This window comes from Seriola aureovittata, chromosome 9 (genome assembly GCF_021018895.1).
Source record: "Seriola aureovittata isolate HTS-2021-v1 ecotype China chromosome 9, ASM2101889v1, whole genome shotgun sequence".
NCBI lineage: Eukaryota > Metazoa > Chordata > Actinopteri > Carangiformes > Carangidae > Seriola > Seriola aureovittata.
This window is the reverse complement of record NC_079372.1, coordinates 10,520,001-10,545,558: the sequence shown is the minus strand read 5'-3', so window position 1 is coordinate 10,545,558 and position 25,558 is coordinate 10,520,001. Positions and strand designations below refer to the sequence as shown.

At 41.2% G+C, this 25,558-nt stretch overlaps 3 protein-coding genes across 12 annotated transcripts in view; 2 read left to right on the top strand and 1 right to left on the bottom strand.

The window, feature by feature from the left end:
* Positions 1-138: 138 nt before the first annotated feature.
* Positions 139-5,616, top strand: LOC130174205 (caspase recruitment domain-containing protein 19-like). 3 transcript variants are annotated; one of them, XM_056383820.1, is made up of 6 exons: positions 139-279; positions 1,738-1,883; positions 1,975-2,131; positions 3,044-3,112; positions 4,715-4,780; positions 4,957-5,616. In XM_056383820.1, the coding sequence occupies exons 1-6, from the start codon at positions 273-275 to the stop codon at positions 5,070-5,072; spliced, it is 561 nt and encodes a 186-aa protein (XP_056239795.1). In that variant the 5' UTR covers positions 139-272; the 3' UTR covers positions 5,073-5,616. The 3 variants fall into 3 exon arrangements, with proteins under 3 accessions (XP_056239795.1, XP_056239796.1, XP_056239797.1); XM_056383821.1 differs by having other exon boundaries at positions 139-294; XM_056383822.1 differs by lacking the exon at positions 3,044-3,112.
* Positions 5,617-7,554: 1,938 nt separating this feature from the next.
* Positions 7,555-15,904, bottom strand: LOC130175179 (ninjurin-1-like). The gene is made up of 3 exons (XM_056385502.1): positions 15,843-15,904; positions 10,284-10,515; positions 7,555-7,932 (listed from the first exon to the last, which is right to left on the bottom strand). Exons 1-3 carry the CDS (start codon positions 15,888-15,890, stop codon positions 7,790-7,792), a joined length of 423 nt encoding a protein of 140 aa, XP_056241477.1. The 5' UTR covers positions 15,891-15,904; the 3' UTR covers positions 7,555-7,789.
* Positions 15,905-16,350: 446 nt separating this feature from the next.
* Positions 16,351-25,558, top strand: part of LOC130174623 (serine/threonine-protein kinase WNK2) — a 43,778-nt gene continuing 34,570 nt past the window's right edge. For all 8 annotated transcript variants that reach the window (XM_056384628.1, XM_056384622.1, XM_056384627.1 and 5 more), the window contains exons 1-2: positions 16,351-16,914; positions 17,286-18,095. In XM_056384628.1, the coding sequence (XP_056240603.1) occupies positions 17,466-18,095 (630 nt within the window). In that variant the 5' untranslated portion in view covers positions 16,351-16,914; positions 17,286-17,465. The remainder of the gene's footprint in view (positions 16,915-17,285; positions 18,096-25,558) is intronic.

The window sequence follows — 25,558 nt, the reverse complement described above, 5'->3', positions numbered from 1 at the left end:
GATAAAAGACACCTCAACAGAAAGCTTAGCTGTAGCTGCTGTTGATAATCTGCCTGTCACTTCAGTCCACCGTCAGTCTGCGGCCTGATTATCGTCATGTGGCCCGGAGGTCAGTCATGTGACACCGGGCGGCGAAGGGCGGCGCAGCGGTCGAGCGTGCTGATGTAACGGGACCAGCAGGGACCGTCACACCGTGAAGAACAGGAAGTTTTTTTTTTACCGGGAGGCTGTCGGTCGGTTAAGCGAGTCCCTCACGCCGTTTGTTTGTCAGTATGACAGGTTTGTGAATCAAGGGTAAGATGTTTTGTCTTGTTGTGTATCATTTGCAGTAAACTCCGCGTGCTGTCTTCCAGGATACATAGGACCGGTGACCGCCCACAGAGCAGTGAGCGCGCGCCACCTGTTGCATAAAATTCACTGTTTTAAGTGTAATCTTAGCCATAGCGATGTAAATATCTTATTTTCGTCTTCATGTGGAGAATTATTCGGACGCTATTTCATAACACTCGAAGCAGCCTGGATTTCCTGTCAAAAAAAAATCCGGCCTAAAAATAAACCAGGGACAGTTTGATAGACAGGTCCATTTACATTCTGTTATTTAATACTTTATGGACTGCCATTTCCAGGGACCTCCAGGCCTTTATTAAAGATATATATGATTAAGCTCCTGCCTCTGTCAGTCACATTCAAATCCTGAGCTTGGTCTAATTTTTTCATAAAGAACTAGCATAAATCTGACATTGGGGTGAAGCAGTTTTATTTACCTTCGCTGGAACTATACATTGGCCTAGATAATTTGTTTGAAGCAAGATATTCTACCTCCATCTCGGTAATTGTATTGTGTGAAGAAGAACCAACAAACACACCGGAAAAACTATACAGATCAGACAACTGGATAATAAAATGTAACAAAAGACAAACTCTTATTTCACCAATCTCTAAGCTGCACAGTTTTGATTTGTTGCATCTCTACATTCTGTTGATCAGCTGAAACTGCACAGGTAAAGATTCACAACTCCTGTGGACCCCTTGAAAGACACTAGGATGTTTACCTCTACATGGCCTTTTTGTCATAATGCCCCCTACTATCCACTGTGCTCATGGAGCCTGCTGCTCTGATACCTCAGTGTTGATGATCTAGTTTTAAAGCATGAGAATGAGTTCGGAAGGACATTGATGGTGAGGTGAAAGGAAAATGTGGGATTTGGTATTGCTAATAGGTAATATAATTAAATCAAGGCTGTATCTTTTTGCAAAGCACAATCTCAAAAAATGACCATCAGCACCTTTAACAGTCAACAAAGAACACAAGCACCTCACCGAACTGGTATTTACTGCAGGCCTCTCTGATTTTCTATTGTAACATCTTTCTGTTATTTATAACTCTGTAGACGTGATACTCACACATTACTGTGACCTGATTTTAGTATAGAACGTGGCCAAATGTACAATTCTGCAGCAAGTGTATTCACCTTTCTAAATAGGAGAATAAACCTCTTAGTCACTTATTTTCAGAGCAGGACTGATGCCAAGACCAGCTTACAAAGAAACTATTTAAGACTAGACATAAAATCTGCAGACCTCTGATTAGAGCTTTGTAACATGCTCTAATTGTAAAGGGTCATAAGCTGTTTCTGACCTTTCACAGGGTCCGGGGTTTAGAAATTAGGAATAAAGCTGATGCTGTTTATTACTCGTCTCTTCTTTAATGTCGTAATTTATGTCTTCGTCGGCTAGACATTGACTGTTACCATGAGCAGCTCCAGAGGGATGCACAGTTCCTGTGCTCAGATCCGAGGATGGACACTGAACTTGTTGACAGACTTGTGCTGCAGCTGAACAGGATATACCCCCAGATACTCATTGACAAGGAAGCACATAAGGTCATTACAGATAAAATATGGTAATGACAAAAATCTGCTAATTTTGAATTGGTATGTGCAGTGATTCCACGTAGCATGTGTCTCCCTGCAGTTCAGGAACCTGAGTATACCCACCAAGGTGCGGTTAGCTGAGCTGCTGAAGCACCTGCACTGGAAGGGGGAGGAGGCGTGTCATGAATTCTACAGAGGGCTTCACATTCACGCTGAGGACGTCTACTCCAGCCTGCCCACCAGAGTCAGACAAAGAGGTAAAACACTGAGCAAGGCTTCTCAGGCGTTTTAGTGGCTGAAGATTGCAAAGTCTAACTGCAGTCAGGTGAGGACGATCTCTACTCAAAAGCTGTGGCCCTGCAGACTCACATCTGTATGTGTTTTTGAGATGTACTTCAGTACAGAAATATCTTGCAGTAGTTTAGTGGGGAGATAAAATTAAGTGTTCTGCAGAATGTGAGCAGGTTTTATATATAGCACACTGTCTATAATGACAAAAAGTAGCTCCTGGTAAATAAAGCCAGAGTTCCAAAAGTGTGTGTGTGTGTGTGTGTGTGTGTGTGTGTGTGTGTGTGTGTGTGTGTGTGTGTGTGTGTGTGTGTGTGTGTGTGTGTGTGCGCGCGTGTGTGTGTGCGTGTGTGTGCGCATGTGTGTGTGCGCACGTGCGTGTGTGCGCACGTGCGTGTGTGCGCGTGCGTGCGTGGAATAGTCATATCCCATTGTTCAAACACATCATCTCATGGGTTTCAGAAACTGTGTGTTCATCATTTTCTAAAATACCTGTGCATAATATAATTTAAGTAATTACACCGACACATTACCAGGCAGAAAAGCTTCTCTCTGCTTACACTAGTTGTGTTGTCTGTATTAGTTCATCTTTCTGTAAGTGCACCTCTTACTTATTCTTTCATGTTTCAAGATTATTTTATCCAGTGTGTTTTGAGTGAGACATAAAAATCTCACTAGCAACATTCCTGGTGTCCAATAATGGTGGGCCCCCCTGCTGTGTAATTGCCCTGTCTGGCCTTAGTTAGGTTTATCCTATTTAAGATACAGAGAGAAGCCAATGTGCTGCCTGGACTGCAGCTTACGTTGTGGATCCAACACTTTGCAGGCTGTTATTTACAGTGTGGTGTTTACCCATAAACCATTTTTACTTTCTGTTATAGAGATGGCAGACCCGAAACAGACTAAAAATGTGGCAGTCCTCCCAGAGCGATTTGTGCTTAACGACAGAGGTAAACCTGATCAAGTAGAGCAGTAGAGAAATACATATTTTTTTCTCTTTTTCATTTATATTTTCAAGTTAAATTGCAAATCTAGGTATTTGCTACTTGAGTGTTGGTGTAACAGAAAGGTCCATACTGGTGGTTTTGCAAATTATAGTCCAGTTACTATAGTAGACTTTACAATACCAATGATCTGTTTTCCATTTTAATTTTAGAGCAATATTAAAATCTAGGTAATCCATCACATTAGGCAATCAATCATCTTTACTTTATGTTGTCATCATGTAGAGATGCAGCTACGAGCAGGAACTAATATGCTTCCTCTCTGGTGGTCTACTAAAAAACAACCATGTTAATCCAAGAAAGCACAAAATTCACATTAATCATTTCTCAGTAGCCATGATTGATTTCATATAGACCTAAAAGATTTATATTTTATTTGAATCCAAGACAGCAGAGCTCATAAATGCATTGGGCTTAGCAGCCATCTATCAAACCTGAATGCCCCTGCATTAAACAGCCTTCTTGCAGATAGTGAACCCATTCTTATACAGGCAGTGTCCGACCTAAACTATTCTGTTACTTTATTCTGTTTATTAATTTAGCTGTTTTTGTGTTGTTTTCATGTTCATTTTTAAACACAACAGCACAAATATTGTCAAGTCAAGTCAAAGTTTATTTAAAGTGCAATGTGTCTCAACACACTTTACAGAGTGAAGAACTAACAAACAAGACAACTGATTGATTACATATACAGTCAAACAAGATTGGTATGAACTTAAACTTGTGGCTGGGTGAAAAGTTAGTTAGTTAATTCTCAAAACAAATGTTACACTTTGGGAAATGGTGGATAGTAGTGCAACGTTATAATAATTTATTGTTAATGGGCCAAAACAAGCCTTTAATCTGCATGTTTGATTCCTTTTGTAGGCATTTATCACTACCAGGGTGCTAGGGTGTTTTTTTTTAAGTTGTGTGCATACACTTTGTGTGAGTGTGTGTCAGGGTGCCTCCGTACCCCTCACTGATCCACAGATAAGCCCCTTAAGCCCAACTAAGCTTTGTTCTTCAGCAAACGTGGATGTCTGCTGAACCTTTTAACCCCTCGAATCAGAATGTGGGCCCCACTGCTCTGCTCTTTTCCACCATTCATCATCCCATTACATTCAGTGCTCTGGCTTTGTGGGTCAGTTAAGCTCATATGTAAACCCCCACCCCCCCACTCCAAAACAGCTTCCTCTGTCCTGCATTCCTTTGAACAGTCAGGGGCACATCCACTGGGTCAAAGGTATGTCAACAGGGAAATGGGTCATCAGCTATGTAGTGAGACACCGACTCCCAGTCATACAAAGAAATTACAGTTTGTTTAGTCTGTGAACAACAAGACAGCTGTGTTTTCATAGAGCAGCTTTGGACTCTTGACCGTTGCCATATACTCATACATTTCAGTTTGCTTTCGTCATTTAATTTTTTTACTCAAATCCTTTTTAAAAGGAAGAAATCAACCCAATATTCACATTTATTACTGATCCAATATTTCTGTGTATATAGGTTTTATTTATCTAATAGTCAGTGATGAGTGAAATGTATCTCTTCTCTTTCCTTTGGCAGGACCAGTGTTCTTCCTGAGCTGTTTCAGTTTTGTAGTTGGTATTGCAATGCTCTACTATTGCGGAGGTGAGTCACACAGAGTGATGGAGAAGTGCTCGGTCTTATGTCTCACTGGCTTTTGAATATCACAAATTACCAGTGTATAAAATCATCTAAAGCCCTTCTACCTCTTCAATTACATATGTAAACCACTCTTTCCATATTTCTTAAAACTCCTTTGTTGCCTCTCTTTATATCCACAGAAGGTGAGACACTGAGATGCACTGGTCCGTTTCTTCACTGTTCTGCAGCAAGACTCAGTAAAGGTGCTAAAGATGTTTTCATTACTTGTGCTGAGGTTGGAAAGGAGAACAAATGAGACTGTTAATGTGCTGTGAATGCTTAAGAACTAGCCCTGTGAGAAGAACAAGCCATGAAATTTGCCACTTTGCTATGCCAAACTCATGTATGCTTTCAGAGCTATAAAGTTTTAAACAAGTACTTACTCATATGTTTTTTTTAATCTCTGAGAAGCTGAAATTAACACAACTCATTCTCTCACCAATTCACATAGCTGGCATTTCTTAAAATGGAAAAAAGCGTAATGTTCTCCCATAGTATGCATGAGTCTTGTGTATTGTGTATAGAGCTAATATTTGTAGTCACTTTTTCAGCTAAAGTAAACAATAATATTAACTGACTGTGACTGACTAAGTGCAGGGGCTTTTACAAAACTTGAATTTGTCAGTGCTGTGTATGTAAACTCATACTATACTACAGTTTCTTAAATACACAGCACATATTCTCACCAGCTCGCCCACTTTCAGTGCCTTCTAATACTGTGATAAAGAGACTGACTAAAGTGCACTATTACAATGTTCAACCTTTGCTCAAATAAAGCACAAAACATTTTTTTGACATCACCTGGAGTTGCATCTTATTTGTAATCTAGTATGACAAAGACTTGACAGATATTCATTTATTAGCTTCAGATATACTGTATGGTGTTACATTCAGAGAGGAAATTCACAGTAATGACTAGTACAGCGATTAACTTTCCTAGGCTCCTGTCTGGGACTGTCTCCTACTAGACTATGATGCTAGCTTGTATTGTCAGCATGAAATGGAGATGATGATAAAACATTCATGTCAGTGATTGAAGTGCATGAATAAATGCACTAGAGGGCACTGCTCCCTCATTCAGTGCTGCAAAGTGGGAAAAAAAGGATGATGGAAAATGTTCTGCTGTGCTAAAACAATGACAATGGGGAGCAAGAGACAGCCCTCGTTAATTAATAATGACAATCAAATTGATTGAATTAGTAAAGTCAACTTAATTAAATGCTACATTAAATGCTGCTTACTTGACTGTTCAAAGACTTGAAAGCGGGGTGGATGCATTTCATACTCACTTGAAGCACTTCCAAGGTTAAAATAATCAATCAGTGGGAAAACGACATCAGCTAAAATGGTATGTAAAGTGCAGCTCTGGAGGAAGGCACAGGTGTCTGATCTCGGGAGATCTGCGGCATTGAGCAGCACTTCTCCATCTCTGTCTTCTCTGCAGAGAGAGAGCAACAGAGGAGAGAGGAGGGATGGGGAGGTGCTAAAGGGGGTTGGAAGTGTCACCAGGGTGATTGTTCAGTTCGAATGCTGGCATCCACATTCCCACGAGAGGGAGAGAGCTATTAATAGTGCTTCTTCACGAGGACCTAAAACTCCTCGTTGCATCCGCAGATGTTTCGACCTCCCACTGAGGCAGTTTGCTAAACTTTCAGGACTGGGATGGCGCCAGAAGCATAGGAGCCAAATATATACATTATGTATATATATCAGTCTACAGATCTGCCCTGAGTGGAGCTGTGTGTGTCATCAATCTGGCTCTCTGCTCGTCTGGCTGTTTCCACGGTTACCAATGATAGTTGTGGAGGAGGAGAAGGAAAAGATTGTGACGTTGGTTTGTCATCTGAAAGATGCTTTGTCACAATCACGTTGAAGAGATTATAGATAGGAACATGAATATTCTTCAGGTATTGAACAGATAATTATGTGAAACAGACTGCTTTTGTATTATTTTGTTAAGCCACTGAAGTGTATAAAATGCGCATTTGCTTGGCTCTAATTGGGGTTTCAGTGACATAGCTGTAACACAGTCTAATTAAGGCTTCCATTTTAACAAGCAGTTCTGCTGGGGTCCGTGCTGTGTTGACTCTGACTCACCAGCTGCTGTTGGTCCAGAGAACCACAGACACACTCCAGCTTTGCGCATAGCACGGGGAGTCATGGCTCAACCAAACATTGTTATAATTGAATGTTAGGCATGACGCCTGTGGTTGAGGACAGATGTGTCGGTACGGTTAAAGCTGTGGAGCTGTGGGTCAGAGTTTTGAGTCAGATGAGGCACACCCTGCTCTGCATACATGTGCTCAGCAGACCTGTCAAACCTCCTGGCCCGAGTCGTCTGGAAAAGCACCATGACATCTTGTTCGAACGTCATCAGCGCGATTAAAAATTGAACCCTGTTCAGCTGTCAGCATTTGTGTGTGTGTGTGTGTGTGTGTGTGTATATGTGACTGTGGTTGTTGCATTTGTGTCTGGCCAGTGCGTGGGGTCACTCTCGGGCAGTGAAGGAGACAGACAGTGTGAGGTCACATGTGCCTCACTGCTGTTGTCTCCATTTTCCTGTTTGTCCACTAGGAACAAATGTTGTGTTGTTTACATACCAGACTCCTTTGTCAATTTGCCTGTTTCTCTCTTGTTCGCTGTCTTTTTCTCTGCGCCTGCAGCAGTGTAGCACAATGATTTTTTAGTTAAAGAAAAGTTGTTGGATTTTGTTTGAGTTGTTTTCCGGTGGAAATTTCTCTGTGAGCCTGGAGAGGTCAGTGTGTTTGTAGGTCAGGTAGGTGATTGTGAAGGTCATGTCAGGGGAGGACCAAAAACTTGCTGACTCCATGGATGTCTATAGGAACAAACTGCACAGTAAGGCAAGAGAGAAAATATCTATTTGAATAGAGAGAGTGGAGCAGAGAAAGAGCGTGAAAAGAAAGAATCTATGTGACTGGCAAAAATAGAAAGAATACCTGTGTGTGTTCTTGGTCAGTTACTGCGGTTTGGCCGGTGGACCCCGAAGGCCGTGATGAAGACGTTGACTACCACGATGATAAAAACCAGGACTGTGGCCAAGTTTTCCATAGTGTTCAGCCTCCATTGCTTTTGCTCATCATTCAGGTTCCACCGAACTGTGGACAAAGCCAGGAAACCAACTTCAACAACACACAAACACACACTCAATGAATGTCTATTAAAACATCAGCAATCCACTTTATTCTGGGACCCAAGCCAACTCATTATGACAAACAGATTTACTGTCAGTCATAAATCCACATTTACTTAATTCTGGTTTCAGAGAACTCTTGTGTTCATGAGTGATCCCACAAAAATGCAGTGTATCAGATATTTCATTTTGACAAGGGCACATGAGGATAATGCAGTAATGTGATTCAGCTTTTCACTGATCAGCTAGTTGTTGGAACCACAGATGAGTGGGGAAAAAAACTCTTTCACTCTATGTCAATCCAACATAAAACCGCTCGGGCTGCCACTTTCTAATAAGACATAATTTATAAAGGGTTTGTTCTAATTAATCATTCCTTATTGCTTTATAGATCAGCTTAAATCCATTGATAAAAACAACTTTGGTGTTGGCTGTATAACTAATGAAATAAAGTGCCTTCCAACCAGTGGTGCCATTAACACATAATGTGTCTTTACTTTCTGTGTTAAAAATCCAAATACTTATGATTTAAGGCATCAGTCTATATTATTGTGGATTCAATAATGTTGCACAAGGAAAGACAAATGGCATCTGACTCAAAGCACACAGGAAGAACAATACAGGAAAGAGAGAAAATGATCAAGGGAAGCTTTTATTTCCTGTATAACAATGCTTCATTTCATCTGTGCTTTTTTCACCCCTTGATCTAAACAAAATGACACAGAAACAACTGATCCACGTTGTAATAATTGATTTTTATTACTAAACAAAGTCGTCATTCGTCATCACAGGGACTGCCCTATGAATAATGTTAAAATTGAGGTGTGATCAGCGAAGTGTGTGTGTATGGGGGAGTGTACAGTAGCCGTGAATCACAAGCACATGTTCTGTGTACGTGTGTGTATGTGTGTATTTGTGGGAGATTACCAAAGGTTAAATGGTGTAAAGACCCCGCCTGGCTGTGTGTGTGTGTGTGATCTGCCTTGGGTGGGGTGGGTTGGGGTTGGGGAAGGAGGTGGGGGTGGGTGGTATGTAGGCCACTCACATCACGCACTACTGGCTCCATTAGACAGAGCTGGAACCAAGAGAGAGGGAGAATGAGGGAGGGGAGGCAGAGAGGGTAGCGGGGTTCAGAACAGTCAAAGAAAATGAAAGAAGAGGAATGAAAAGAGCAATGAGAATGAGATGTGTTTGATATTCTGGTGGAGACAAAGAGGAAGGGGGGGGTGTAGGGGGGCCAGTGAAGTCAGAGGATTTGGTGGATGGAGGGCGGGTCGAAGGGGGCATTTGTTCATGAATGTGTGATGCCTCTCACATGCTTACCAGCCTTCTTTCTGACATGTGATCCTAAAATGCATAGAAAAACTTGTCTTATAGTTAATTTTGATTGATTATAATTAACAATGATTTTTTTAAAACACAGAACAAATTTATCGACTGGTAAATACTTAATATCCCTATTGTGGAAATATATAATAAGAGAGTTTTAAGTAAAAGTGAAACTAAACCAACCATTAATTGGGGTGTGTCCTAAAATATCTGATTCATAACTGAATATTTTTTAGGTCATTATTGAAAGAGGAGAGGAAGAGTATATATGGAGTGATAACATTTCCGGCATGGAAAGGACATGACAAATATTCTTTTATTTTTCTCCTCCTGCTGCAGCTGAGATGAGTCAGTGTGACCTGGCAAAAGTTCACTGTCCTGCTGTTCAGTCTGTCAGAGCAAAATGAACTGCAGCCTCGCCTGCACCGGTGCACCTCATCCAAACTCATCTTCCCCTCTTCACAGACCTGTTTTCTTAAACCCCAGTTGTGGCTGTTGAATACAGACTTCCTCAAGTTGGATCTCTGGATGTGTGGATATCCGGTGCTTTCACGATTAGTTTGCCCTTTCTTTGGCCATTTCTATTTACTCCAAGACATGTGCACCACACCACATGTATTGGCACATTTACGCACAACAGAGAGATAAAAAACAACCTCTCTCCCATTCCCTTGACTCCCACAAGTGCTGACAGCAGCACTAAAACCAAGTGAACTCTGACCTGGTGTCAGGTCTGGTTGCCATGGTTACAGATAGAGTCCAGCTGGTAATGGGTTGTTTGTCAGGAGTCAGTGGACTTGACATTGATGAAGGGGGGATGCATGGTAGGGCAAAAGGTGGCATATGGGAGGCTTCAATCTTGCTAAAGGACAGGGTGGAGGGGATGAAGCACGAAGGGCAGGTGAAGGTTGAGAGATGTGAGGCTTGCCAGACAACAAAGAAGACACTGCTACAACAAAAGGGCTCAGGCTCTGTTAAATTTCTCACCTATGAAGATAAGCAGCACCCCGACTGTGAGCTGCAGACCGAGGGAGATGCTGATTAGGGTGACGACGGGGGTGTAAAAGGAAAAGTTTGGTCCCTGCTCCAGCACCGCCTTTAGCTGGGAGGCGTTAGCCATCAGTAGAGCCACATCCAGCATGCTCTCAGCTGCACTCTTCTTATTGGCGTACTGGTTCATGTTCAGCTGGCTGCTGGGCCAAACATCTGGATGTGAAGCCTGGGGATAGAAGAAAGTAATCGACACAGAGATAATGTTTATGGCTCTGAGATAATGCCTGGAAGGAGAATGCCTCGAAATAAACAGAAAAGGCATGCTCTGTGCTGCGCTGTGTTCTCCCAATAGATCAACAAGGCAGCTTGTTGATGAGACTAACAGTAATTTTTTGCGCTTACTGCACATTGATGGTGAGAATCTGGTTATCATTCTGACCTAATTAGCACAACAAGCAGCTCTTACAGAGGAGTGACCTTTGAAAACAGAGCTATTACTACAGCAAAGAGACACTGTCACACTGGTAACATGTGCAGTGTTCAAGGCTTACCACTTAGTTCTGGTTTCAAACAATCACATTCAGTCTGGACTTTATCTTGTTCCTTGCTAACGTCAAAAGTCAGTGAGCTCTGACCATATTATACTGCATGTGTTGCTGTGAGCTGCACTTTCAGTCCCCTATTCTACTATTTGTTGACTTTTCAAATCAAAGCGGTGTGTGTGACTACTCATGGTCTTGTGTTTGCAAAGATACGGGTAGTGAATGACACTGTTGCTGCTCATATCCCTGCCTCTTGGGGCAGGATTACAGAGCCACCTGGATAACTGCACTGAGTGAAAGTTACCTCATTAATCCCCCTTTTTCTCAGTGCCAACATTTTACTTATATATCGGGTAGCTAATGACATGCACTCAAACACACACACACACACACACACACACAGTAAATTATTTATTATATCACATGCGCTATATACTGTATATTAGACCGTATCCTTTCTGTGAGAGATCAATGGGTGATAAATAAAAGCATTTAATAAAAAATAAGTGTTCATTTTAAGGTGATTTTTAAAACCTATTGATTCTTGTGTGGGTGATGATTATGTAACAAAAGATTAGGTAGGATTTGTGCATGTGTGTCCACTCCATCCCAGTGGACTCTGTACCGTATAGAGAAAAACAGCAGGTGCTGGATAAACAGTCTGCTTGGAGATAAATAAGAAATAGCTCTCTTTTAAATGACGAGAACACATTTTCTCTTGGAGTACTGTTGCTGAATGAAAATCCACTTGGACCTACTGTCCAGCGAAGCGATGCCTGGCTTGAGCACCATCACTGAAGAGTCGATCATGTCAAGGCCAAAACCTTTTTCGCCTTCTGTGAACATGAAATAATCAGCAGTGCGCTCGCAGTATTTTCCTCAACAGTGAAGCCTTCCCTTTCTCTCACAACACACCCCTGCAGCTGCCGAAAGCATAGTTTGTCAGAGATTAACCAAACCACAGAGCTGGTACAAACTGTCTTCCCTCTGCTCCAGGGATAGAGACAAAAAGAGACTGGAAGAGCTGCACCCTCTAATTTGCTACAGGGTAGGCTTCAGCTGAATTACAATGTCTTTAGGAGATTCACAACAATCAACTGGCATGGTTAAGTTGATGTATGAGGGGGAAGTACAAGCTGAACCATAGGTGTGGTTTATGGGGCTTGAAGAAGAAGAACATGTACTCCAGTGGCAGTAGTTATTTTGATGAGGTTGTTTTTTTTCACTCCTGTGATAACCACTGGACAAACCATGTTTAATTCTCTTAATAAGCCATCGCTTTTTAGGACATGGATTACATGTGTCTCCGGCCAAGTTCTTCATCCGGTGGCGTACCCATCGCTGTAGGTTTTATAATTTGGCATAACTTCACGTGAACACTGCAGAGAAATTCTCGCAACATCCAGCAAACCTTCAAAAAAAAAAAAAAAAAAGATGTCTCTGTGGGCTTTCTCCAAATCCTTTTCACTCAGCGCCATAATGCCCCGCGGTACGACTCATATTAAACAGCTCTTCAAAACATGTTTCCCTACATTCCACGGGAAAAGCAATGTGGTGTGGTGTAGTGCTCTTGTGACTGTGATTTGTGCCAAACGCCACAAATGGCACACAGTCATGACGTGTCAGGGTCAGCCATTCTGCTCTCAAACACTAACACAGGCTTTTCAAAGACAGCCCTTTATCCCAGAGTCAACAGGCCACAGTGAGATAATGCTTGTTGTGAGATCATAGGGTGGAAACGTGCAGTCAATATGTCTAGAAACACAGCAGATGAATTTTCTCCAAAATTCACCAACAAACATAATGAACTTTTACTCGTGTATACGATACTTGTATTGTGTACACACTAGGCCAAGATACAGAGGCCACCAACTCAGTCAGTCCAAGCTTTTTGTCATGATTAATCCTGCTGTCTACTCATATCATATGGCTGAGAATATAAGGCAATGACTAATCACAGCAGAGGAGACATGTAGAACAAAAAGATAGTGAATATAGGCCATGGTATGTCACACTGTACTGTCACATGGGGTTTAAAAAAAAAAGAGGAAACATGCTTCTCGACACGTGCAGGCTAATCAAGCTTTCATTTGGATAATAGGTCAAAGTGAAAAACATGGAAGATACAGTAACTCAACATTTGCATATTTGCACTGACTTTGGTTTCCCCATTTGAAAAACAGAGTGCTTGTCAGTCACCCGGCCATTACAGATCTATTGTTATTCAGCACAAACTAAAACCAAAGGTTCTCATTAAGGCAATCGTTCCGTACTGGTCCCAGGTTTCAGCGCTTATTTTTGTGATGAATTATTCACACTGCATTCCTTGTCTGAAACAGACTCAGGGGACACACTGAGCAGAGAAAGGGAGGAGGATTTGAGGGGGGGAGGAAGACAAGGAGAGATAGAAAAGTTGTTTGAATCTGTAATAACTCTCTTTAATGCATCACAGTGGGATAACAGATAGATTCATGTAATTATATTTCACATAGCCCTCTTCCTGCAGAATCACATCAGGTGCCACTCATGTTACAGTATGTGGAGAAGGGAACTTGATGCAAATTAAATCAGATAATCAAATCATTTATTTATAGAGGATCTCTTAAACAGATTAATGTTGTCCAAAGTGTTGTACTGACAAATTAATTTTATTTAATTATTAAATGCATAAATAAAACAAAATAATCAAATAAATATTTTTTAGGAAATATTCACATATGATATTTTACTGTTTTAGTCCTACCATTGAATACTATATTTTTATAGTATAGTAATCATAGTTACAATAACTTTGATGTAGACTGTGATAAGCATCTTCTAAAAAGCATTTAAAAAGTAAATTGAAGAGAAAATCTGATCTGTCTGGGTATCACACGTGGAAAATGCAGAAAATCACAGCGACACAGACAGAGATTTAAACTGGTGCCGATTCATGCAGTGCTTTAAAAACAACAGCCACCCACTTCCCCTTCGCTCATGAGTGAATGAAATTGTGCCCCATCATAAATAGCTACCTATATGTCTGTCCCATAGCAAGCCGCATTGCATCTGGAAAGGCTAAAACCTCTAGATTCCACAGATTGAATCCAAACTTTAAACCTAACTGAACCACAAAAAACTGACTTTCATTGTGTATTCACTAAAGTTTTGATTCAAGCAAAAGAAATGAACTCACCTAATCCTAAACTTTTCCCACATCGTCACACTGACTGATTACAGTTAAGCTAAATACCTGCATGTCAGGTACTGAGAGATGACTATTGTATTGTACCACTAAGCTCTGCCTCTGCCATGTGGAAATCTCCTTGCAGCAGCAGTGCATGACACCACTCATGACATGGTGAGACCCTGCGTTTAGCATTTAGTTAATTGAACTTGCTGCTGTTCACCAACATGATGAAAAAGCAAATGAATTTGCATCAGTAACTGCAAGGGTGTGTGTTTCCCTTCCTTGTGTGTGTGGGGTTTTTTTATACATCAGCACTTCCTTGCTTTCCATCCATCATGTCCTATCAGCAGCCTCCCTTTCTCACTCACCTCAAACTCTGGCCCTCCTCCAGATGAGGATCGACCCAAGTGTAAATCTAATTTCCATGATTCTCTGTAGGGCCTATAGTTTTACAGCCTCATGCAGTGCAAAGCAAACATGGCTGTTTCAGATCATAGTCTATCCTGTTATGACAGAAGTGTGCAGCGTAAAACCTACTGATCTCAATAAAAAGACAAAGGGACATGTTCAAGAATGCGCTATAGTGCTGTGCAGAAATCTGACGCAGAATCTGATTAGTCTTGGATTTCAGTGTAACACTGAGACAGACATTAAAAGCCTGTGGAAAGTCTACATAGAAGATTCTAACTCCACAAAACAACCATGGATTGATTCCGTTCTCACTGACTCCCACTGGTGGGAGACACATTGTAAATGAGACCAATTGCTCATTTTATCGAGCGTAAGGGTATTACATTCTGCATCTGTTGGCTGAGCTCCGACAGTCACAAAGAAGTATCTGGCTGCAAGGGTCACTCTCTCTCTTCCTCCCCCCTTCTTCCTCAAACACACACACACTCATCTATCTGACATTAAATGGTGCTATTAAGACAGCGACTATGGCGATGACACAGTGAAGACCATTTCCTTGCCCTGTAAAACTGGACACAGCTCTGGACTACTGTATATTGCAATTACTTGTCAAATGGCAACTTCAATCGCCACATAAAACACAATAAACACTCCTTGTCCTGCAACAATCTAGTTGTGGCATGCAGTAGGATGACATTATGTAAAAGTAAAGCTGTGTGTATGTGCATGTGTTTGTGTGTGGATTTTGGCCAGGGACGTGGAAACAAAGGAGGGCATTCATTATTTATGAGGTCACTCAGGTGCCAACAATGCTTCACTCCTCAACTGAGCCAGACCGTCATCTGACCCAGCATGCCTGCAACTGACATGAAGATCCCCATTTAAATGTTTTCCCTTTGTTGATTTGTTTCTATGTGGACATGCACTACATTGCGCTCAGCATAATTTCTCTTCTGCACAGTTCATACATATAGTTTTTTTCACCTCATATGGATACTTTAACACGATCACCTTCCATTAAAATGCAGCAATGCAACACCCCTTCGCCAAAGCCAAACAGCTTTGGAACTTATTGTATGACTGCTGCATTAAATCCAAATTCATTTACCTAATGTTCTTTGTGCCCATCTCCATGCAATTGTTTGGCACTTGTTGGATTTTCTCTGTGATTGTATATCTATGACCCCAATGCTTTACTTACATTCTCCACTCCACTTCTACAACTGTTTGCAAGAAAGTAAGAATGATAAACTCTTGAGAAAAATTGCATCCCGGCTACACTGCTGATGTGTTTTTCATTTTTTGCAATTTTAATTTGTGCCGCCTACAATTTACCAAATTCTACTTCAAACACCAGGCTCACGTACCAGTATGGTACAATGCGGTATTCCCATGTTTTCGTTACGTTAAAAATGCTCTCAAAAATCTCACCTCAGTTCCACTTCTCCTGTTGCTGTTGCTGCTGCTGATGTTCATCATTTTCCTATGCGTATGCTACTGCACCTCACCGGCAGACTGCAGCTCTGACAAATTGAGCTGCAAAGTGGATCCTGATATAGGGGAAGAGAAAACAGCACCTGCAGGCCTCCTGAACATAATATCAGATGCATATGCAGTTATTTTATTATGGTGCCACAACAACAACAACAACAACAGTGATAATATCTTTATATCTTTTCTTTTTTTAGATAATTGTCTTGTGCGTGTTGCTGTTAAGCTCTGAGTGAGACAAATGGTTGTTCTAAAGGGCGTGAAAGATTTAGTTTTTTAACAGATGATTTGTCATTTATTGCGTTAACTCCAAAAATGTGCTGGTCTTTTCATGTGAAATGTGTGTCACTTTTGCTGTTGAGTAGTCCAGCAGTATAGGCTCTCTGTGGTGTCCCACCGTGCTGTGTGATTGGCCGATTACCTCCAGTCGTTACCAGGGGCGTGGAACCAAGCGAGCTGAATGGGAAACACATTTGTGCGCCTCACCGATGTATTAAACCTAAAAGGGAGAGACGATGACAAGCGAAAACAGTTTTACACGTAAATTAATTTCCTAAGAGGCGGACAGGCAAACTAAAATTCCCGGTGTCTTAAAGCGGCCTGACTGCTCTTTAACTACAGGCTCCGCATACAGCAGCCGCGGAGAAACAGTGGAGAGACTCGGCATCGTCAGCTGCTGTATCTGCAACCGAAGAGAGGGATGCGAGGACTTGAAAAGAGATAAATAAAACGTATTCGTGATTTTTCCCCTCGTCATTATGGGGTCTATGTTCAGTTAGCAAACGGCGAGTTGAACCTGAATTTGTTTGCGGCCGTTGGGCGAAGCTGTAAGCCCGTGAAAATGAGGATAATATGCAGATAGGGCGTTTTTAAAGTCCACCTTTTGTCGTGGACGGTCGGCTAACGTTAGCGAGGTTTCACTGGACTTGGCAGGTTTGCGTGTGCTGTGTATCGCTAGCGTTAGTTTAGCCGAGGTTATTTGACCGGTTTTCTTCGCTTTTTTTTGAAGTAGGTAAGTCCTATCTGTGTTTAATGTAACTGTTGTGCGAGTGCTTGGAGACTGATTAATATATCCTGGTTGCTGGAGGCTAATTTAACCCTAGTAAACTTAGTTCTGAGACGTCAAACTTAACGTTAACTTGTGTCGTCAGAGCCAGCTTGCTAGTCTTTCTATCACCTGAACGACGATGGCTTTAGCTAACAATGTATTTTTTAACTCGCGGGCATGTCTTTTCATCCACCTGCTTTTACTGACACCAACTACCTTAAACAACGTACTAACGGACGCCCATAAACCCAATTTAGAGATTCAGCACTGGCTTGCATATCGGTAATTGTTGGGTTTAGTTTCACTAACTGGCAACATTTCTTTTGCTCTCATAGCTCTTCTTATCGGATGAAATCTCGTCTATGCCATCCATCCCGGTGTTGTTAGGGGCCTCTGCTGGCAAACTGCGTCACCGAGTGGGCGCTGCAGGTATCCATCTCTAAATCTGCATGTTGGGAAGTCTAGCCATGGCACGAATGACCTGGAAACCAAAGTGACTGAACTTTTAAATCACCATGGAGCCGGAGTCTAATTCACACTCCGGGGCCCACCAAGACCTGAAATATCCATCCGTACCCAACTCTCAGTGTGAACTGGCCATGGGTGATGGAAATATCAGTCTTGTGGACTCACTAGTGAGGGGTGGGAGTGACCCCAGTGCATACCCCTCATCCAGCTATCAGAGGAATGTGCATCAGAGATTCATCAGGAGAAGTCTGTGGTTCTCGGACACAGATGAGCAGGCCTTTGAAGCACCTGAATGTGATAACAGGAGTAAGATCCTAAACATAAACCTGCGAACAATAGTGGACAGGACTCTGGGGACTAGTTGTGGGGTACAAGAGGGTTCCAGCACTGAAAGTCAAGGTGGGCAAAAAGACAGTGCAACAGAGAGCGCCAGTGCCGATGAAGAGAAGGAAAAAGGTGGAGATGCATTAAATGTTACATGCAGCGATGGTGCTAAAACTGCTATCAAGGCAGCCAGTGAGGAGAATGAGGAAGAAGCAGAGATGAAAGCAGTCTCCACATCTCCAGGAGGACGGTTCCTCAAATTTGACATTGAGCTGGGGAGAGGGTCCTTCAAGACGGTTTACAAGGGCCTGGACACTGAGACCTGGGTGGAGGTTGCCTGGTGTGAGCTGCAGGTAAAGTACTAAAGTTGTCCAACTGATTTACAGTCTGTCTCTCTGTGACACCCAAGCATAGTGCCAGTTAAAAGGGTAGACAAAATTCAGCAGTCACATATAGGTTTAAAGAGGCCCTTTTTTCCTAATTCTTATATGTGCTGATGGGCATGGGAGACACTTAAAACAACAATGTAATTTTGTTTTAGAAATTTATTGAAATATTTAAAATAACCATTTTTACTTTTTTTTCTCTACAAAAAATACATGCAAGTTGTTTTTCTGTCAATCAGTGATTTATGAGTGGTGGAATGCCTGACTCCCACAGGAAGCCCAGTCTCTGTGCTAGTGTAGGTTCACGCATCATGATAGTGTAACGGTGATGTCTTCAGGGAGCTGTCAATCAACCAGAGTCTCATGAGGGAATCCGCTAAATTGCTAATGGTTTATCAGTAAATTTTAAATGGTTTACACAGGAAAACTGATTGACTAGCATTCGCTGCTGACGTGGAGATCCATGCCACCACTGAAGTATAGTGATCAGCAGTTTTGCAAATGCACTAGGAGAGTCTATCTAGTCTTGCATTACACACACAAGAAAATCACCAGCTTAGACTGTGCGAAGGTATTAACTAATTATTTCCGTCCTTTGGAGACTGCAGCAGGGATTATCTCTGTCTCCCTCTCCCTCTCTTGGGCTTAAGGGGGCCTACTGTAAGCATGACTGGCCCCCCTCAAAGAAAGAAAACCTGTACTGTGATTTTGTTTTTCTTTCACCAGTCAGATTAATATAGTTAAGGATTCATTTTACATTCAACCATCCTTCATTTTTGCTCTAGTCATTTGCCTGGCTGACAATGTAATGACACAGAACACAGTTATTGGAGTGGACAGTGCAGGGGATGCTTGTGTGCGCTCTGTCCCAGCAGTGTGTCTGTATGTTATGAGCTGTGCTACTCCTTGCCTCCCTCCCTCTGTGCAACAGGAGGTAGGCAGACAGGAAGCAGCTGAAGTGTGTTGGAGCCTGCTGGGAAGTTTGTGGTGGTCCTGTGGCCTCAGTGAATACTTAGCTTAGGATCCTGAAAATGTGCTGCGTCAGTAACCTGAGAGACTAAAGAATGCAGACTGCTTGATGCATTGAAAAGACGTAAACCTGTTTTGTATGACTTTAGCATCACAAGACAGTGATGCATCTCATCACTGGAAAGGACTTTAAAGATAACATGCCATTGGCTAGGAATGAGTAAAGATACAGTAGTGCTGAGAGACACACAATGATTTCATTTGGAGGATGAGGTCATTCAGACTGGTAGTAACAGTGAGCAATCCCACATCTCCCTCAACTTGACAGCACCAATCTGCAGTTGGACTCAGATGATGGGATGTGGAACTGGAAACAATTTACTGCATTTTATTCTTCCCAAGTGACACATATTAAAACTCCCTCTAGTGGACAATCAATAATGGATTTTAATCACAATACAAATGGTCTTTCCTCACAATCATGTTGTCATCTATTCGCTCTCTGAGATATAGATTTGTAGCTTCAATAAAAAGTGTAAATGTTAAAAAAGAAAATACTATGCTGACCTGATTAGTGTGTTTCTAAAGAGCAACATCAGCTTTTTGAACGATCAGCTACATTGATTGAGACTTTGTGTGATTGAGTCAATAAGGTGGGGCTTTCTTAAGCTGACCAGAACTGTTTGTGATCTTGTTTTTGATTAATTCCGCGTCTATAAAATTAAACTATTTAAGCAGTTAAGGATGAGGAGTGTTCCTTCAAACTCATTAGAGTTGTGCTGAGTTAGACCCATGAAGTTTTGCAGAAGTATGTAAATGGTAAACTTAACATAAAATAGTCATTTATTCAGCTTCAACTAACAATTATTTTCAGTATTCATTAATTTGTTGAATATTTTCTTGATACATTGTTTGGTCTGTAAAATGTCTTAAAGAAGTTCCCAACGTCTAAGGTGATATCTACAGATTACAGCTGTAATGATCATGGACATTGAAATTGGCATTTTTCAGTCTTCTATGGTATTTTATAGACCAACCAATTAATTTAGAAACTGATCATCAGATAATGAAAATAATTATGAGATCCCATTTCATTTATTTTTCTCTCTCACTGACAGTCCCAAAACCCAAAGGTATTCAATTTAAAATGGTAAAAAACAAGAAAATCTGCAGTTATTCACACTTGAGTTGCTAAAATCGGAATCATTTTGGTATTTTGCAAAAAAATTATTTGATTATCAAAAATTACTTGGCAACAATATAGATGATAAATCAACTAATTGTTCCAGCTCTAGTTATTCCAAATATTTTAGTTCATGTTTTATTTTGCTCTAGTACACAAAGCCCCAATAAATGTTTGTGTGATGAACAACTGAACACATTCTAAACCTGAGACTGAGACTTGTGATCTGAGCCAACTGCTCACAATCACACTAGATCTTCTCAGTGATCAACAGCATAGTAGAAGTGCAGGTATGAACTAGTCTTAGGCTTGCAGCCAAAATAGGGAAGGTTTAATGCCTGTGTTGTGCATGTTTACTTTTCACTGTTGCATGTAGGTGATGCCACCTTTGCGTTGCTCAGTTAACTGTGGTAGAAAACAGGAGAAGATAGATGAGCTTTCTCTGTTAGATGGAGCAAAAAAGATATGACTGTGATTTTCCACTGTTTTCCCTGCTTCCAGTGGTCACATGCCTTTCTTGCCTAGCAATTTTAATCTGGTCCTGTGTTTATTCTTGCTTTCCCCCCATCCTCTCTGTCTCACCCCCTGCCCCTTTCCTCCCATGCCCATCTCCCCCACATCTCTGTTCTGTGCCAGGCTGCTGGCATAACACAGATGGTCCTGGCTCAGGGAAGGATGTTAATCTGAGAGAACGATGCCTGTTGTGAATTTTTTATTGTTGGAGAAACACTTCTTGTGCCTCTGTTTGCTTTGTCTCATTCTGTCATTGCTCACTGGAATTTATTTTTTGAACTTTGGAAACTTCCCGTTTCTGCCAATTGTGGCTCTGTGTATAGATTTTAATCTCAGTGTTGAATGCTATGTGCACACTTGCAGATACAGAGTTTACTTCTGATTTTGTGCAGACTTCTCTGTGGTATTTGGCAGCGAGCTTGTTGTTCTGTAGATTAAATCTGGTTCTCAGCTTGTGAATGCAGAGCTGGCCATGATACCATGGCATGGATATGAATCTGCCTGTCTCTAGATATTTGCAGGAGATTTGGGCATTCTTGATCCAAACTAACCTTACGAATGAAACCATGAGTCACTACGTCAATATCTTTGTCACTGTAATAGTAGATTAGATTGGGTCATGTTATAGGATGGTAATGTACTTTTGAGAATAGTTTGTTGTTGTCTCTTTGGATTAACATATATAGGGCTACCACCACCCCCTCCTTGACTGCTCAGATGGAAAAATGAAAACAAAGTTGAAGAAGCCCAAGTGGGTCATTGGTTACAGCCCATTTGGCTTCAGGAGGCCCAGGGAAGCAATGGCAGCCAGACCCAGTGGCTGTAGCTAACAGTGCCTTATCAGTGGACCCCATCTTCTGGCGTGCCTGAGCTCCCGTGTCACTCAGCCAACTGAAGACCCTGGGGGCTGAAGGACAAGCCTGTTAGCGCCACAGTGGTGTGGTCTGTGGAATAGTTTCAACAGGCTTGTTGGTAAGAGGCTAGTTAAGGTAATCTTGATCTAATACATGAAAATCTTTGCACAGTCAGGAAAATTAAAGATTTTAAAAAGCTGTGTCATGTTAACATTTTCTGACAGATCAGAGATGAGACTAGTTTGAATCACAAGCTAAACGACACAAACACAATCTCAGAATTTCAAAGAAGGGTGTATAGCATACTACCCATCCTGCATATAGGAAGAAAAAGCAGCAAATCAAAACAGCATAGCTTGGAGTTGTAAAACCTGAGTATGGCTTATCTGTTGAAATATTAATTGTGTACTAAAGTCCATTACAACACCATCACTAACTACAATCATAGTAGTAAATATATAGTTTAGTTAACATCTTTCAAAGTTTTAACAACAAAACCTGGCCATTTATATGCCTTTTAAACTTAGAATATGTGGCAGAACTGTTGGATGGCATAGGTGGGCCTAATATAGTGGTCAGGGCATGTATATCTTCATGTTTAGCAAAGGCCATTCGTACAAATTGTAGTTGAAGTGGTTTGAGAATTAGAGTGTTGTCAAGTGGGGGAAAGCTCTCTTCCTCATTTAATACATTTGAAGAGCCTACAATCAAGGTGTGGCTTATTATAGCAGAAGTATAAAATTGTCTATAAGAACATCTCCAGTATTCAGAATGTTTGCATAAATTTTATATTTGGCAGAAAGAGCTTGAATATACAGTAGTGGACTAAGAAAGACCTCATAATACAATGCAGCATTCCAGTATCTTTTTGTTGAAGCTCATAATGCTTTTCGTGTGTTGTTTTGTCACTTTTAAGGCTACAGCTTATACTATTGAGATGCAAATTCCAGTTCTGTAGTATAATCAGTTTTGGTGAGGATCTGTGTGTGCACTTATTCTTCCTCTTTTCCAATGCATGTTTGACTGCATTTTGTGTTTTTATAGTTGACTCTTTTCTCGTTGTGACATTTTATGTTGGTATGACCGCAACTAACTATTGTTTTCCTAATTAATTGTTTGGTTTATAAAATGTCAGAAGATAGTTAAGATTAATGACCATAGCATTTTGTTCAGTCCTTGTGTTTAATCTAAAACAGTCTACGCTTTTGGAAATCCAATGATATTCAGTTGACTTAAACAATAAATTGCTTATCTAAATAGTTGCCAATGAAATTTTCTGTCCAGCGACCATTCAACTAATCATTGCAGCTCTACATTACAGTGTTTGTCACTACTGCCACAGCAATGCCAGAAGTGGCTGTCTGCCCTCTATCCATGTGTGCTGCTTTGTTTTGACTTAAACCTTGGTTTAAAATAACTGTGATGGTCAGACTTTTATTAAAGCTGACACATACTGCTAACAGTTTCTAAGTGGTCAACATGTGAAATTTTGCTTGCCGTGCCCCACTGATATAATATTTTCTTCGATCATACCAGTATTTAGTGAGTAACCACCAGAGGCACACCTTTAGCACACCTACACTCCTCAGTCTAACCTTGAACTGATGAAGTTTTAGCTAAATGGCCTTTGACCTCCCTTGTCCTTCCCCCAGCAATAGGAAGTGTCACAACAGCTCATTAGGACCAGTAATCCCTTTTGGAATTTAAGGATGTTATTTTGTATGAATGAATCTGGAGCACTTCTGTGTTCTGTTAAAGCCTCCTGCTTAGGCTCTGTGGTATGAAGACAAGGGTTACTTTTAAGACACACTCTATTTAACCTCTGCATCGCTAAGCTATTTATGTAATAATGAATGAAAAATACATAACCTCACTGTGGCACTTAATCTCAAATCACTGTAATGGTAAGCTGCTTTTAACATTTATTTTGTGCAACAAATGTTGTATAGTGTTTAGAATAGTTTTGACAGTTTTTTCTGTTTAGCTTTAGTAATACCACTGCTAAAATTGTGAGGATTGTGTGGCTGGTGTGTGTGTTTGTGTGTGTGTGTGTGTGTGTGTGTGTGTGTGTGTGTGTGTGTATATATATATATATATATTTGTCTCTTGCCTCCATTATTGGTTCCTTCCTCCTGCATTTGTCTTCCCACCTGAACTTCTGTCTTCTGTGAAGCTTGACAAATGTATCACATCTTGTTAGTAAATTAGGATTTTATTGGCAGCAGTGTTAAGCTCACATATCCTGCTGCTGAAGTGTCTTTTTACCTACCACAACCCTGAAGTAGTATTTGCAGTTTCAGTTGGCAGTGATGCATTGAACACACATTGAAATTGGTTTTATTATTGATGACCTGGACAGGTTTTGGTAAAGGCGATACGGAAATTAAGAAACTGCTTTTGAATTTTCCATGCAGGAAAAAGCCTTGCTTGTGTTTTGCCTGTGTGGTGTTTTGTCTGGGTCATGGTATTATGCTGAATCAAGGCTGTCTCTCTGGCTCTGTGCCCCCACACTGCAGAGGATGATAAAATGGTCAAGGGGGGGGGGGTTGGCCGTGCTGCACAGTGCGGCTCAGGACATCCTTGCCCAGCACACCACTGTTCTCTGCCTCCTCTCAGCTCAAACCCTCATCACCAGTGATCTGGGAAAAGTTCACATGTGCGAGACAGGTCACCTTCCGCACTCTCACTTTCTGGCTTGCACCAGTCCACGCTGGCCTCATTAGGCTTTAGTCATTTAAATGGGCATTGAGCACATTTGTGAATATTTGTTTCAAGTTCAGAACAGATGGGTGAAATTGCCGCCCTGGGTATCATAGCACCACAGCTATTTGTAGCTGGTATGGTTTTTACAATCTGTCTGAGTATCTGTGCGTTCCCATTAAGCATGAATGTGTCTGTGAAAGAGTGTGTGTTGAAGATGTCACCACCAGCTGTCGTGCCTCAGGTTCTGCTGGACATACTAGTTAGTGCTGCTTTGTGTCAACAATGAAGACTTGTAGATTACATATGAAAAAGCCAAGAACATGACCTAGTATGCTCTCTGCTGCTGACTGCAAATTTTCACAATAAAGGATAAATATCATTGATTAATATTCATTGTCAAAATTAATGGTCAGCTGGCCATCTAATTAACCAAGTAAGAGTGTGTCAGAGGATTGTCATGGAGACCACCACCTCCAGATCATTTTGGGAAATTATGATGGCCATTTTCCCTTGCAAAAACAAATTTCAGCACAAGCCTTTTTGTTTGCAGTTTGCAGTTCAGAAATATGCTTTTATCATTTTTTTTTTTTAATGAAGTTCAACCATAAAATATCATACACCTCACTACATATCTTTGTCATAATGCATCTGCAAATTTGAGGGATCCTTTTTAAGAATATCTGTGTATGTGATGTGTGAGGGGAAAAATAAAAATATTGGCAATATTTACAGATACTTACCTGATTCTTAAAACTCAACTATTGATATCGGTGTTGGCTTCAAAAATCCAGAGTCAGTCAGGCCCTAAACAAAGATGTAATCAGTCGGCAGTTGTCATGGCCGTTGCATAACCAGCATTAGTCTTTTGAGGAGGCAAGTGTGTAATCAGCAATTTTTGCTTCTTTGTCTCTGTGTCAAAGAACTGTTTGTTTGTCAGCCTACGTATTTAGTCTGTGACAGGAAAGAGGTTTACAGGAGGTTTGTATGCTCTAATCCATATTGGCTAACTCCCAGTCACAATCAGCCAGACACACTCATACACTTTAACACTCATGCAACAAACATACTGCAAGTGCCTTTCACTATGGGCCACTTACTGTTAATTTCAGTCATTAAGTGCACCAGTGGCGTAATGCTTTGCTTTGGAGCTGTTTGTCATTATATACTGTTAAATGAGGGTGTTGTGGGTGTGGTGGTGTCTGTCATAC